The sequence below is a fragment of the Cynoglossus semilaevis genome, chromosome 1 (assembly GCF_000523025.1).
Source record: "Cynoglossus semilaevis isolate Cse_v1.0 chromosome 1, Cse_v1.0, whole genome shotgun sequence".
Classification (NCBI taxonomy): Eukaryota; Metazoa; Chordata; class Actinopteri; order Pleuronectiformes; family Cynoglossidae; genus Cynoglossus; species Cynoglossus semilaevis.
The window spans coordinates 26,979,060-26,992,246 of record NC_024307.1 but is presented as its reverse complement, the minus strand read 5'-3'; the positions used below and the strand labels follow the sequence as shown (position 1 = coordinate 26,992,246).

The 13,187-nt window shown below is 43.5% G+C and overlaps 2 protein-coding genes across 2 annotated transcripts in view; both read right to left on the bottom strand.

Moving 5' to 3' along the window:
- poln (polymerase (DNA directed) nu) overlaps positions 1-13,187 on the bottom strand; it is a 36,171-nt gene that overhangs the window by 20,204 nt on the left and 2,780 nt on the right. The window contains exons 2-18 of the mRNA XM_017032178.2: positions 11,657-11,812; positions 11,474-11,567; positions 10,148-10,513; positions 9,227-10,065; positions 8,316-8,386; positions 6,350-6,778; positions 5,888-6,066; positions 5,699-5,811; positions 5,403-5,539; positions 5,107-5,175; positions 4,775-4,835; positions 4,536-4,600; positions 3,053-3,136; positions 2,824-2,916; positions 2,467-2,523; positions 2,241-2,297; positions 1,667-1,732 (exon numbers count right to left, since the gene is read on the bottom strand). Coding sequence (XP_016887667.1) covers positions 1,667-1,732; positions 2,241-2,297; positions 2,467-2,523; positions 2,824-2,916; positions 3,053-3,136; positions 4,536-4,600; positions 4,775-4,835; positions 5,107-5,175; positions 5,403-5,539; positions 5,699-5,811; positions 5,888-6,066; positions 6,350-6,778; positions 8,316-8,386; positions 9,227-10,065; positions 10,148-10,513; positions 11,474-11,567; positions 11,657-11,774 — 2,898 coding nt within the window. The 5' untranslated portion in view covers positions 11,775-11,812. The remainder of the gene's footprint in view (positions 1-1,666; positions 1,733-2,240; positions 2,298-2,466; positions 2,524-2,823; positions 2,917-3,052; positions 3,137-4,535; positions 4,601-4,774; positions 4,836-5,106; positions 5,176-5,402; positions 5,540-5,698; positions 5,812-5,887; positions 6,067-6,349; positions 6,779-8,315; positions 8,387-9,226; positions 10,066-10,147; positions 10,514-11,473; positions 11,568-11,656; positions 11,813-13,187) is intronic.
- The window catches only part of haus3 (HAUS augmin-like complex, subunit 3), a 3,986-nt gene continuing 2,838 nt past the window's right edge, over positions 12,040-13,187 (bottom strand). Inside the window, exons 6-7 of the mRNA XM_025061801.1 lie at positions 13,092-13,183; positions 12,040-12,267 (exon numbers count right to left, since the gene is read on the bottom strand). Coding sequence (XP_024917569.1) covers positions 12,040-12,267; positions 13,092-13,183 — 320 coding nt within the window. The remainder of the gene's footprint in view (positions 12,268-13,091; positions 13,184-13,187) is intronic.

Below are 13,187 nucleotides of genomic sequence, written 5' to 3'. Positions count from 1 at the left end.
CCCTGCATTAACGTTGCCAACATTGCTACTGCAGAAAATACTAACACTTTCCATATCACTGCAAAAACTTTGGACCTGCACATGGGCCTCACCCTCCACTTTGGGAAACAATTTAAAGTCACCAATTAAAGTCTATTTCACATTTGCACTTACCAATTAAAGTCTATTTCACATTTGCAACTAATTCCACTGCCTCCAAAAAAACAAACAAAAAAAAACACTGACTACAGAAATGGTCCTGTGCTCAGATGGACATAAATCTGGACCACCGATCCATAATGAGCCTCTGAGGAGTAATCACTGGTTAAACAGACGCAGATGACTGAGTCACTGGACGGCGTTAGGTCATTTAATCACACCACACCAACTTAATGACTCATCCCAGAGCACACACACACTCGGCTACTGTACAAACACAAACACATGTATTTGCATCATGGAAGCACCACTGCTCCTGACACACACACACACACACACACACACTCACGCTCAGAGACTATTAAATGATCTCCATTCTCGATGCCACTATCAATCAATCAAACACACAGTATCACTTCCACCAGCAACAACACCACGAGATTCCTGATCCTGCACTGATGAACCGAGGCGTCCTGTTCATGCAGTAGTGTCTCGGGCCAGAACACACACTTCAGTGAAATGCTGACCTCAGATCAGAGCAGCTGAAAACCTCAAGCAATCCTTCAAAGAGGAAATGCAGCAACACATGGTACTGTTGTCAGATGTTGGAACTGTTTCTACAAAGAAACAAAATACAGATGTATTTACGAATGTTCAAGATGAACCTAATTTGTTTATTATATTATGTTAGACAATGGCATATTTTTATAATGTCTGGATTCTATTTATTTGACCCTTGCTCTTTTTTCTGCTGTTGTTGTGTTTGTGCTGCTTTAACTCATGATTTTATTTGATTTTTTAAAATTTTATTGCCATTTCTGTTCCATTTTGGATGAAGGTCTGCAGATGAGGCAGAGCAGGAAACTCCCTCTTCTCCACTGCAGTTCAACTCGCTCCATGCAGATCTTTGAACTCAGCAGCTCTTTTACAGCCGTGCTGCTCTAATGCAGACTTTCCTTTAGCTGCAGTGTAGACTCACCTCAACTGAACCACAGGGTAAACGCTCAGAAGTCAACGCTGCTTTTAACTGTGCATAAATCTGTCTGTGAAACTGTTCAAACTATAACAATAAAACCTCATCCACACTGAAATAAATGAGTCCAAATCTGTCAACTGGTCAACTGCCCCAACATTCACACACCATTCAGCAGCAGCACAATCACTTCACTGGGCTTTAGGAGCGATTAGGAAATGTGTCTCCATACATGGGAGTGTGTTTGTGTAATTTAGCGTCAGCCCCTCTAGACCCTGACAGTTGGCTGATGTGGAAATGAACAATCGATCCAGTTGGGGCTTAAAGAAAAGCAGGCTGAAGGAAAAGGTAAAGGAAAGGAAAAGTGGGTGTGGGAAACAAACATACCCTTGGTTTGGTTGTAGAGTGTTTTAGTCATCATTTGTGAATGTTGTTATTTTGGTTTTAAAATGTATTGGCCAGGAAGAGAAAAGACAGCACTCCCAGGCGGAGCCTGCCATTCAGCACCACAGACAGCTCCACGATCCTACCAGACTGTTACTGTGAGATACTCACTGGGTGTTTGGCAGAGATTCTCCCAGTCACCACACTGGTCTGGTACCACGTGGAGGAGATGTGGTTCTGATCATGTTCAGGGAGACACAGATATATAAATTATATACACACAGGAACACACACACACTGTGTTTTGTGTTTGCTGAGTCAGCCCTGATCCATCATGTTTCCATTCAACCAAAGCTGTGTTTCTGGCTCCACTGACCAAAGATTCCGTTTCTGTTCCAGCACAACATGAGATGTTTCTAATGTCCCACAAATGTTTGATTCTCCACATTGGTGGAGTCATTCTCATATTTGTGTTTGTCAGCAGCAGCAGCTGATGAGTCACAGCCACCAGAAGCCAAACAGGCCTGGAGATCTAGACAGACTGGTGGAGAACTGACTCAGCACAACAACAACAACAACAACAACAACAACTTCCAAGGTCAAGTTTGAAACTTTATCCAATTCTCTCAGAGGTGAAGCTACTGTACCATCTTACCTCAACTATTCTGGTTATAACTTAAACATGTTTGTTTCAGGGACACAGGTTAAACCAAAGTCCTTTAGCTTTAGTCCAACTCCAACTCACCTTTCTCTCCATACACGAAAGAATTCCATCAACAAATGTTGACTTAATCTTGTGAATCTATGAGAGAGAAAAAAACCCAAAAAAGACGCATCAGAAAAATGTGATCTGGAATGTTCCTTCAATTTCACATGAACTGACAGACCACACACTCACAGTACCTGTGAGCAGCGATGTGTTATTTACACCAACATAGGACTGACAGTTGTAGATATCAAACCAGACTGACCTGCCTGTACTCCAGTATGATCTTTGGTAGAGGATGGAGGTCCTGAAGCTGCAGCAACTACGAAACAGTACGACCAAAACCTAATGTTAACGAGGAACACATGACATGTATTTTGGTTGTGTATTTATACCTCATCTAGGAAAAACAACAACCGGCTCATAAACGGACTAGATCATTGTTCCTTTACCAGTTGGTTTATTGGTTCATAACTAAAAAAAAACATGACGCCAAACATTTATTGCTAACTAAAAAAAAACATGACGCCAAACATTAGACATGTTCAACATCTTTTACCTCAGGATTCAAAGATATATGTGTGTGAGAGTGTGTGTGAGAGTGTGTGTGTGTGTGTCACACCACAGCCTCAGAGGTTGACTGCTGCTTGTTGATGGTCTTGGGGAGTTTCTTGTTCTCACAGAGCAGGTCGAGGCGCAGCTTCTCAAACAGAACCTTTAAGCACAGCAGACCCACAGATCAGGCAGACATAAACATGTGCACACACCCCAAGACAACACACACACACACACAAGAATTCAGGCAACAAAAAGCCCTCCTATAACTGTGGATTGGTAGAACAGATACACACTGTTCTCAGCTGTGTGTTGCTGGTGATGAGGAACGTTTGTCCTGCTGCTCTGTGAGCCTCCTGCTCCAACTGCTTCATCTTGGACTGAAGGACAGACAGAAGTGGAGAAAACAACAAGGGTCGCTGAAACATGACACATTAATAATAACAATGATCATAATTAACACACACACACACACACACCAGCAGCAGCTATTTACACAAAATCGTGTTTGACAGACAGGAGAGAGAACAAGGAAATGGAAATTACAACAAGATCAAATGTGAGTTTCTATTTTCAAGACTGAACCTTATATTAGAGACAACCTCCAGAATCTACTGCTGTGTCTCTCCCTCTGAGCCCAGAGCAGGCTCCAGACTGCTTCATCAATATTGAATTCTAGACCCTGAGAGCCGTCTCTCTAACACACACACACACACAGAGGGACGTGCAGGGAGAGTGCCACATTTCAAATACCTTGTGAATGGTCTTTGAATGAAAACCTTAACATATTTTAACATTTTTTTGGTCCATCATTTCTGAATGAACCAATAATGTGAGAAGAAGATTTTTTGCAGTAAATAAAAAAACTAAAATCCAAAATGTCTTTCAAAACATTGACTTTGTTTAGTGTGTCTGAGAGCAGAGGGATGAGGAGGCAGAGGATCAGCAGTGGTGACCTCCGCAGATCAAGAAATATGAAGAAGCTGCACTGGACTGGAATTTCAAAGGATCAGAACCAAATGACGGAGCGAAGCTTTAATTCCGGTACAAAGCAGGCAACGTGAGTCTGTGGGTGTGTGTGAGATGAAGCCTGAACGGCCTGCTGCTGTACAGACAAGACCACAAGACCTGACGACTCACACAGAAAGAAAATCCAATACGACAGAGTGGAGACGAGCAGGACCACGCAGGCTCGCCAGTACCAGACTCTGCCGCAGTTGAAAAAAAATCTCACTGCGTCCTCTGCGTGTGTGTGTGTGTCAGGATGACAACGCTGCTCCTTCCTGTGGCTCAGCCTCTTGGAGAGAACAGGCTCTACATCCTATTTATAGTCAGACAACAAAACACCAGGCCTCACGCTCCACAAAAACAACCTCACTGGCACACACCACCGTGGGTGTGAAGATTGAGTGTGTGTTGGACGGGTGTCCACAACAATTAACAATAAACACTGATTCAAATCCTGAACAGAAAAGTTATCTGGAGGATCATGGTTTCCACGCGTGAGCAGAGCAGCTCTGTGCTTCAGCAGCCAGAAGAACATGGAGGAGGAGAACAACAACAACAACAACAACAACAACAACAACAACAGCAACAACAGCAACAGCTGAGCTGGATGAGGATGTTTGAAGTAGACGCTTTTATGTGATTCCATGTGTTTTGTCCTACTCTTGACTAAACTTTGAAACGTTTAAACAGATTTAAACTCTTTTTAGTCTAGAGGTGGAGGTGTGACCTTGAAAGGGTATAGAATAAAAAAGCGATGTCTTTTGGACTTACACCCAGCAGGTCTGAAGTTCCCCTCAGCGCAGCTTTATCTACATGGATGTGTTGACTTTCCATGGCTGAAACGACACCAATCAGAGATCCACAAAACAATGAGGTAAAACACAAAGATAAAGTAAATACATTTAGTGTTTCTTCGTCTTCTTTAGTGTGACCTCATTAAGTCAATGACTGTCCAGGACCTTGTCAGTCAGTTTTGGCTGGTACTAGGATTATTCAAGGACACGACTCACCTGCCAGAACAGGGATCATGTTCAGCTCCATGTGTGAGTACAGCTCCCACAGGCCGTGACTCTGGACATGGGACCAAGAAGAGTTTTAATGAGACTCACCTTTGGCTTGTCCCTGTTTTATCAGTTGTCCAAACAGTGACCTGGCTGAGTTTGTACACTGGATGACCTTCCTGATGCAAACCAACCACGGATCTGGCATCAAACCCACATCCTTCCAGTCTAACATTAATATAGACATGTAAAGTTCTGGAAGTTCGACATCAGATCCTTGTACCTCTCAAACATCAGAGAACAACAGCTCCACAACCGGGGACATCTACTGATAGACTGACCTGTAGTTTAGAGCGCAGCTCAAGATTCAGCCAGTAGAGGGAGCAGAGAGCTGAGATGAACCGAGACCCCTGAGAGGAAAAAGGAAAGGCAGGGACTAATAAAACCCTCCTCAGCAACTGCAATGGTAGTTCTTCTCACTTTAAGTAACTTGAGACAAAAATTACATTTTTTCTTTAAACGTTTTTTCAAATGAGCCAGAGCTGAACCACAGTCAGCCCACAATGAGTTTAAGGTACTCCCTAAACCAAAGATGAACCTTTATGTTGTGTTTGTGTAACAAAGCTGTTGTACTCACTGGCCTTGCTCCCGGTGTAGATGATGGAGTGTATTTTTTACAGTGTTTATTGAGAAGATCATGGAAGCAGGAAGAGGGATCAGCAGGATCCAGCAGCCACCCTGACACCTGTGGGTCCTGGATGTGACAGCCCGCCACTGAACAAACACACAAGTTCTTGGTTCATGACTGCTTGCACTGACACCAGTGGTTTGTACCTAGAACATCTGAACATCATTCAAATCTTTGATAAAGACCTGAAGATGACCAGACACTTCCTCATCCAATCTTTGATAAAGACCTGAAGATGACCCGACCTTGTTTCCAAGTAAGTTCGTCTTCATAAAACTGCAGAACTGTTCGAAGAAAATCCTTGGCCTTGTAACAAACCACCAGCCCAGGTCTTGACAGCACTTGCAGCAGCACATCTCTACACAAAGAGGTTCCACACTTCATAATGGCTTCATCAAGTCAACCTCAGTATCTGAATGCCATCATTTCTGTACCTGGTAAAGAGCTCCGGGCTCAGATGGCTGGAGTGTTGGACCCAGGCAGGTTTTTGTTTGTGTAGTTTTAAGTAAACCAGGCTGTCGTTTGGTCCAAGGGAGTCTGTTGATCTCTCACTGGGGGTGAGAACCTTCCAGATGATCAGCATCATGAGGCCACACACTGGAGCAGTGACTTTCTACATCAAGAATCAAAAAAGAAAATAAATACATTTTAATCTCTGTGAGTATGTACACTTGTTCATGAAAATGACTGGATGTTTCAGTAAAGCATCAGGAGGCTCTGTAATGGATTAGGGTTGTATTTCAGCTGGTGGAGGTGCAGGTCATCCAGAGGCAGTTGGGAACCAGACCTGCTCATTGTCAGAACCACCTGGTGAACTCTTGACTGATCTAGACCTAAACATGTTTCGTGAAGACGGTGGATTTAACGTAGACCTTTCTTTCTGCCGTGTTTCTCACCTGTTCTGGCTCTAACTGAGTTCTGCCATCCTGAAACACCAAGGTGAGCAGCACTGTCTCAGACTGTGAAACCCTCTTGAGCATCTGCTGCTTCTCCTCTGTGTTGAGCTTCCCAGAGTCCTTCACTCTTGGGTCAGAGGTCAGGTATTTCAGGGAGCCAGCTTTGGATGGTGACTCAGTGTCTTCTGCTGCTTCAAAGCTCCGACGCTCACCGACTCTTTTCTGCTTCCATTTTGACCCACATCTGCTTGGGTTGGTGTTAGGAGGAGCATCGTGGTCCTGGAGCTGAGGGTCTGAGTGTGTCCTCTTCAGAGAGGACGAATGAATCAGAGGACAAGAATGTAGAGGAGTTTGGTGAGGAGAAAAAAGGCTCAACTTTCTTTCCTTAGAGTCCTGGGCTGTCAGGAAGGTTTTTGTCAGTGACTTGTTCTATGACAAAGGAATAAAAACAGAAATCAATGTGACAGTTTGTTTACATTAAAATCACATTAAAATCAGTGGGGGTACACAGATGACCCACACGGGTCTTACAGAGGTCATCTATTGTATTTGAGTCCAGTTCAAGGAGCTAGGATTTGTAAACCCTGTCTCACACCATACGATCCAACTAAGGACATCCAAAAACCAACACCAGGATTGGTCCCAGTATTTTTTTCAAATCCTAATACACATACTAGAAACACCTTATACTCCACAATGTATTTTAACTAGACTACACGCTCAGATTAGTTCTGTTCTTACAGGAACCATTTAATAAAAGAGCTGAAGACCAGACTCAGCTCTGAATAAACTGATGTCTCTTCTCAGTTTAACCCCCTAGTGGACAGATGAGGAGTCTACACCTTACCAAGTCACCAAGCTGGACTGGACACTAAACAGTAGGACGGTGTTTTCAATAGAAATGTTAAAACTGAAACCCACATTGTAAATAAACTCACCCCCAACTACAGCCTGTGTGGAAGCCTTTTATAGAACACACAGGTAAATGGTCCAGGACCGACCTGTTCCACACCTGTAACTCCATCTCCAGAATGAAGGTGAAGGTCTGACACCACCTCAGTAGGTATTAGAGCCAGTTAGTGATATAAAGGCAGCAGTGTGAGCATCTTTAGTTCAGTGTTCAGGACGACAGATGAGAAGGGAAAGAAGGAAGGAACAAGAAGGGAGGAAATTGGAGACTTCTCTGTGGTAAATCACAGCCTCACCTCTGAGCAACCTTCACTTTGTCTTCAAAAAAAAAAACAAAGCTCCTTTTTGTCATAAATACATGTAAACACACAGGAGCACACACACAGCTCAACATCACACGAGCGGATTTGGATTTTTCATGCGTCATGGATGTAAAAAGATCAGTTATTTCATTTCCTCCTGAAAACACAACCTGCCATCCCTTTAATTCAGCTTCAGGAGTTTCTCTCATTTCCTCCTGAAAACACAACCTGCCCCCCCCCTCACAACCTGTGAGTGCCGTGCTTGAGGATATAGATGAAAAAGAAGACAGGACAGAGGCAGTTGTTCAGAACAGGGATGGATGAGGTGAAAAACGAACACAGTATGGATCTGTGTTCAATATGTGTGTTTGTTGCTGACTCCAGCAATACAGGAAAGACTTTTCTCTACAGTCTCTCCACCTTCTTCCTCCCACCTTCCTTCCCCTCAGTGCTCCTCCCACTTTGACTTTGCTGTTCACTGTCTTTTCTTGCCAAAACACAACCTGGACCACTGTGTCAGGACTTTTTATTATGATACAGTGGGGAGCCATCGTACTGTCGGCCTGCTGCAAAAACCAACAAAGTTTTGTTGTCTCACAAAAACCATTTCTAAAGTCAAGGACAAACAAGCCTTGTTTTTAGTGGACAAATTTGAATGCCAGGATTTTCCTAGAAACATGGAAAAACAAATAAAACACTTTGTGGAAAAGAGATTTATCTTTGCAGGGAACGTTCTTCTTGGTTCACACACTCACCTGTATGTTATCAGAGTTCTGATGGAGACATTCCGGGGACAACCCTTGTGTCAGACTTTTCCCAGCATCCCCTGCGAAGATGAAATATAACCGTTTGTGTCTGATCATCATTTTTGAGACACATCCATCAGTCAACAGAGACACTTTGTTGTGTAAGCATGTGTAGACAGACGTGTGTGTTTGTGTTCTGGACAGCTCAGCAGTGTGTGACAGGACAAGGTCAGCCAACACGATAAATCTGATTAAGAATAAACTGACATTTTATTACAGCAAACCCGAGTGTTTTGCTGAGTAAGTGTCCGCGTGTGTGTTTGTGTGTGTGTTGACTCAGCATTGTCTCAACAGCTGAGACTCCTTCTCCGTTTCCATGACTGTAAGACGAGCGCGGCATCACTCATCAGTGCCGAGCATCTTTAGCAATCAATACTCTTCACACAAGAAATTCATTTAGAGAGCTTTATATGTATTATATTATTAATATGTATATATATAGTAACAGGTCAAAGGGCACCTGTTTTTTCTTTATATATATCACTTTGTTTCTATATATGTGCGTGTATGTATTTATATACTTATAAATACATATACATATAATGAAACACTGTTCGAATTCGAATGTTCAAATCTGACCATTTTGCTCCGTGTTACTACTCGATTGTGCTGCTCAGGTGAATAACTGCTGCATGCGGTACTCTGGCACACTCTAGTGGCAATTAGTTGAAATGCATCGCTTCAAACGTTCATAGCGACAGAAACAGATTTAGTTTTGAGATACTGGAAGTATTTGTTTTTGTAGTTGGACTGAACAGTTGGGCTTTGTTTGACCGTTGGTCGTCCAGAGGTTTTTCTGCTGTTCTAAAGGCAGTAAGTGTATAAAAGGATAAACAACGTAGGAGAAATAGCACATGTACCTGTGAAGGTGTTCTCTGCTCCTCTGTCCATATGTGGAATCATAGACTCACTATCTTTAATAGACGTCTCCTTGATTTCCTCACCACTCATCTGACCCTGTCCATGTCTTTGTTGGGCCCTGGAAAGGTCTGACTCCTTCTCATCTGTGGTGTTGGTGAGACTGACTGTTGTCCATTTGTCCTTAATTCTAATCTCAAAGTCAGCCTTGACTTCAGCAGTGACCTGCTCATCTCTCGTCAGCTCCACTGTTCTCACACTGTGAGGTTCCTCAGCTCTTTCATCCAGGCTCTGACTCAGGACCTCGCTGGTTTCTCTTTCTGAAGACACTGAGATATGTTTCACGCTGCTATTGTAGTCACTCACTGGCTTTTCCTTATCCTCATGTCCTTCAGGTATACAACCAGGAGACAAGTCTTTGTCTTCTGATGTCCACAACACTAGAGATCGTCTCATTTTATTGGTCTGTTTGAGCTCCATTTGCTTCTTCAATTCCTTCTCATCTTCATTTCCATCTTGGTGGATTTTAACTGCCTTCACCATCAGGTCAGTGTCTCTGTGAACATGTCCACGTCTCTCCAGTCTGGACTCTTCTGCAGGTGGTTTACATTGTGGATAACAGTCTGCAGCTGCAGTATTTTCTTTCATCTCTGTGACGGTGCCTTGACTGTTGGCAGTAGAACCCACACTTGTTCTACAGCAGAATGAGACCTGTTGGCATTCAGAGGCTGGTTCTGTATGAAGGACACTGGAGTGTTCCACTGTGGGGACCAGAACCACATCAGGACTCTCGTCATCTGTGGAAACACTGTTGACGAAGGAAGGTCTCGTGTCCTCTGTGCTATAGGATGAGATACAATTTGTCCATCACTGTGTCCACTACAGTTACAACACTAAATGTCTTCTTGTCTTCTACAACTTACTCCTCAAACTGATGTTTAAAAAACCTGGCTGGTGTTTGGAGAGTCAGGGTGAAGTCATCTCTGTGAGAGGAATCCCTCACCCTCTTCGAAACCTCGTCCTGCATGAAGATAGGAGACGGGCTGGACTGGTGAATTGGACCTGTGGACAACTGTGTGTGGGAATAAACCTGTGGCCTGTGACCAAAGGCAGGGTTCTGAAGCCAGTGCCTGTGGAGTGATGACCCCCAGCAGGAGGAGGAAGAGGAGGAGGAGGCCTGCTCTGACGGGCAGGTTTCTGATGTCTCCATGTGCTGACAGCAGGACGAGGTCTGAGACAGCAGGTGGTCATGAGGGGAGGACAAAGACACCTGGGGCTGGAGCCATGGCCTGACATGGAACAGAAGTGGCATTCATTTTAAATGTTATGTTATTATACGCCAGTTTAACAAGTATTCACCTGAAATGTTGCTTCTATATGTAAATGTACATTTACTTTGTTTGACCGATTGAAATCCAGATAATGTTTTGACGTCTTTTGATTTTCGGTCCATTTACTACATTCCACAGGAAACTTCATCAGACACACTGAGCTACAACTCCTGTCTCAAACTGTTTGTCCAAACTGTACCAACACACGCCTTAAAAACACTAGTCAAGAAGGATCCATGTTTTAATGGAGCTCACAGTGAACTTTAATTCTTCAAAGTGTTTGTGGTACAATCCAGGAACCCATCAGACCAGGAAATGTTTTGTCAGCTTCTCCTTCCTGGTGAGACTGTGTGACCGTAGTCTCGGTTTCCTGCTCTAAATGGGAACACCTTTGAGCTTCTCCAGGTGAAGTCAATTTGATTTAAACACTGAGGTTCATTTTCAGAAGGTTACAAATGTGTTTCAGACACCAGATTCTTGACTGTGTTTTACAGAATAAACAGAAGTGTTGGAGTTGATTGAACAGATGTATTTATTTTGTGGGTGTTAAGCGATGGTGATAAGGATGGTCAATATGGTTTTTACAGCTCAAACTGAACATTGTCCTCTGTGTGGGCAACTCCCACTTCTGTCAGGAAATCCTCCCCTCATGAATGAGGAAGGGCGGAGACAGCTGGGAGGAATGATTTTTTCGACCATCAAAGATTGGAGTTATTTTGATTGGTGTTGATGTTTTTTTTTTAGCCACAGGAGTGTTATAACATTCTAGAATTTCTGTGTTAATTTGAGTCGTTCACCTCTTCTGGCAGGAGCTAATCTGAAGATGTTTTTTTTTTTAAATGAAAAAGTAACCACAGCAATGACCAACGTGAACATCCTTAACACAGTAACACAACATGGAGTGTGTGCAGCCTTGACCTGGTTTCTCTCTGCGTGTCTCTGCCTTCTCTCTCTTCTTGTGTCATGTTCATGCTGCTCTGAAGCCAAGTCTGGCTCTCACAAATCCTCACTGCTGCCACCAGACAAAGACACAAATACAAACTCTGAATGTCCAGGAACATTTCTGTACCATCTTCACCATCAACTTGCTTCTTTTTCTACCTGACTGCCTCTGCCTGGGATATCGCTGGCTGCTCTGAGCGTACAGAACAGCCAGAACCTTCTTGGCTGCCTGAGACAGCGCTCCTGAGTACAGCCTGTCTTTGGACTCGTCCATCATCACTCTAACGCAATCAGCTTCTCCCTACCTGAGGAACTCTTCAACAGAACAGGGAGACAAAGAAAGACTGGTCAGTGACATGTGGACCAGAACCTTCCACAACATCCATTCATTCATCAGAAATTTAAGAAATAAACAGGAGTTTGTATTACTTTATTTACTGTTTAAGGTATAATACAGACATGACACACAGGTACACAGCTGTACAGTTCAATTTCAACATATCCATCTTCTCATGTCACAGGTGTTTTCCTGGGGCGCGGGCCTATTGCGGCACCGTCTTCGCTGCCATCTTGGCCTCCAGGTCTTCCATTACTTTCTGCAAGAGTCGTGGATCCAAGTGGAAGAAGATGTACAGTTGTCTCTCTCGTCTCAGGAGTGGGTCACGCTCCAGCTGGGAACGTTTGGATTTGAACTCCCCCATGATTTTCTGCATGATGTTCTGCAGACTCTGCAGCTGAGACTCCACCTCCACCAGCTTCACCGTCAGCTCCTGAGGAGACCAGACCAAGTCAGACAAGGAGCGAGAAAACATGGAGGTGAGAGACCAGAAAAAAACCTAATGACCAGACTCAAAAATTCACTTCACTGTCTCGTTGGTTTCATCTATCTTTATGACTCTGTTGTCTACAAAAAATTTCAGCCTCAATTTCCAGCCTAGATGTGTACAGTAACCAGAAGTGACCTAACAATACACTGGGCCATTTTCAAAAGTACTACATCCACCCATTCACCTGATAAGACTTCTGTACATACAGTAAGCATCAGTCTCCCTGAGGTGTGAAAAACCTGCCATGTAGGATATTTATATATAATAGGCTCCAAGAGACCGACGTTGGAGAGAAAGTCAAATTTCTTCAAGCAAAACTGTTCATTTGGAAAACATTACAAAAGAAAACTTTGCATGTGACAAAGCTTCTGGATTATTTGAACATTCTTCATGTATTTATTTTATCTAAGACAGATGTGAGAAAAAGCAAACCAGAAAAGAGCTAATATTTAAATAATTCACAGAATATCATCACAAAAAGACATGTATTAAAGTACTGTATAGATACTTAGATACTGTGAGAAAGAATTCTAAAACTATCATGCAGTTTGACCCTAAATTGCCCTTCAACCAAACAGTGTGTTGAAAGTGTGGACATCTCAGAGGTGAGAGTAAAGAACCGTTTGTGACACCACAGAACCTCAGAACCACTGTGATGAGTGACTTTAATGAAACTGAGCAACTCACTCACTGGGACTGTCCCTCTGTAGGGATCTCTGTACAGCTGACCCACGTGACTCTAGGTGAAGGAAAGGAAAGACACCCACCTGTGCATTAGGGCAGAGCAGCTCCTGGTCAGTGATGGCCGTGGGACGTACCTGCGGCCCTAACACCAGCTGCTGCAGCTCTGTGTACATGGCTCT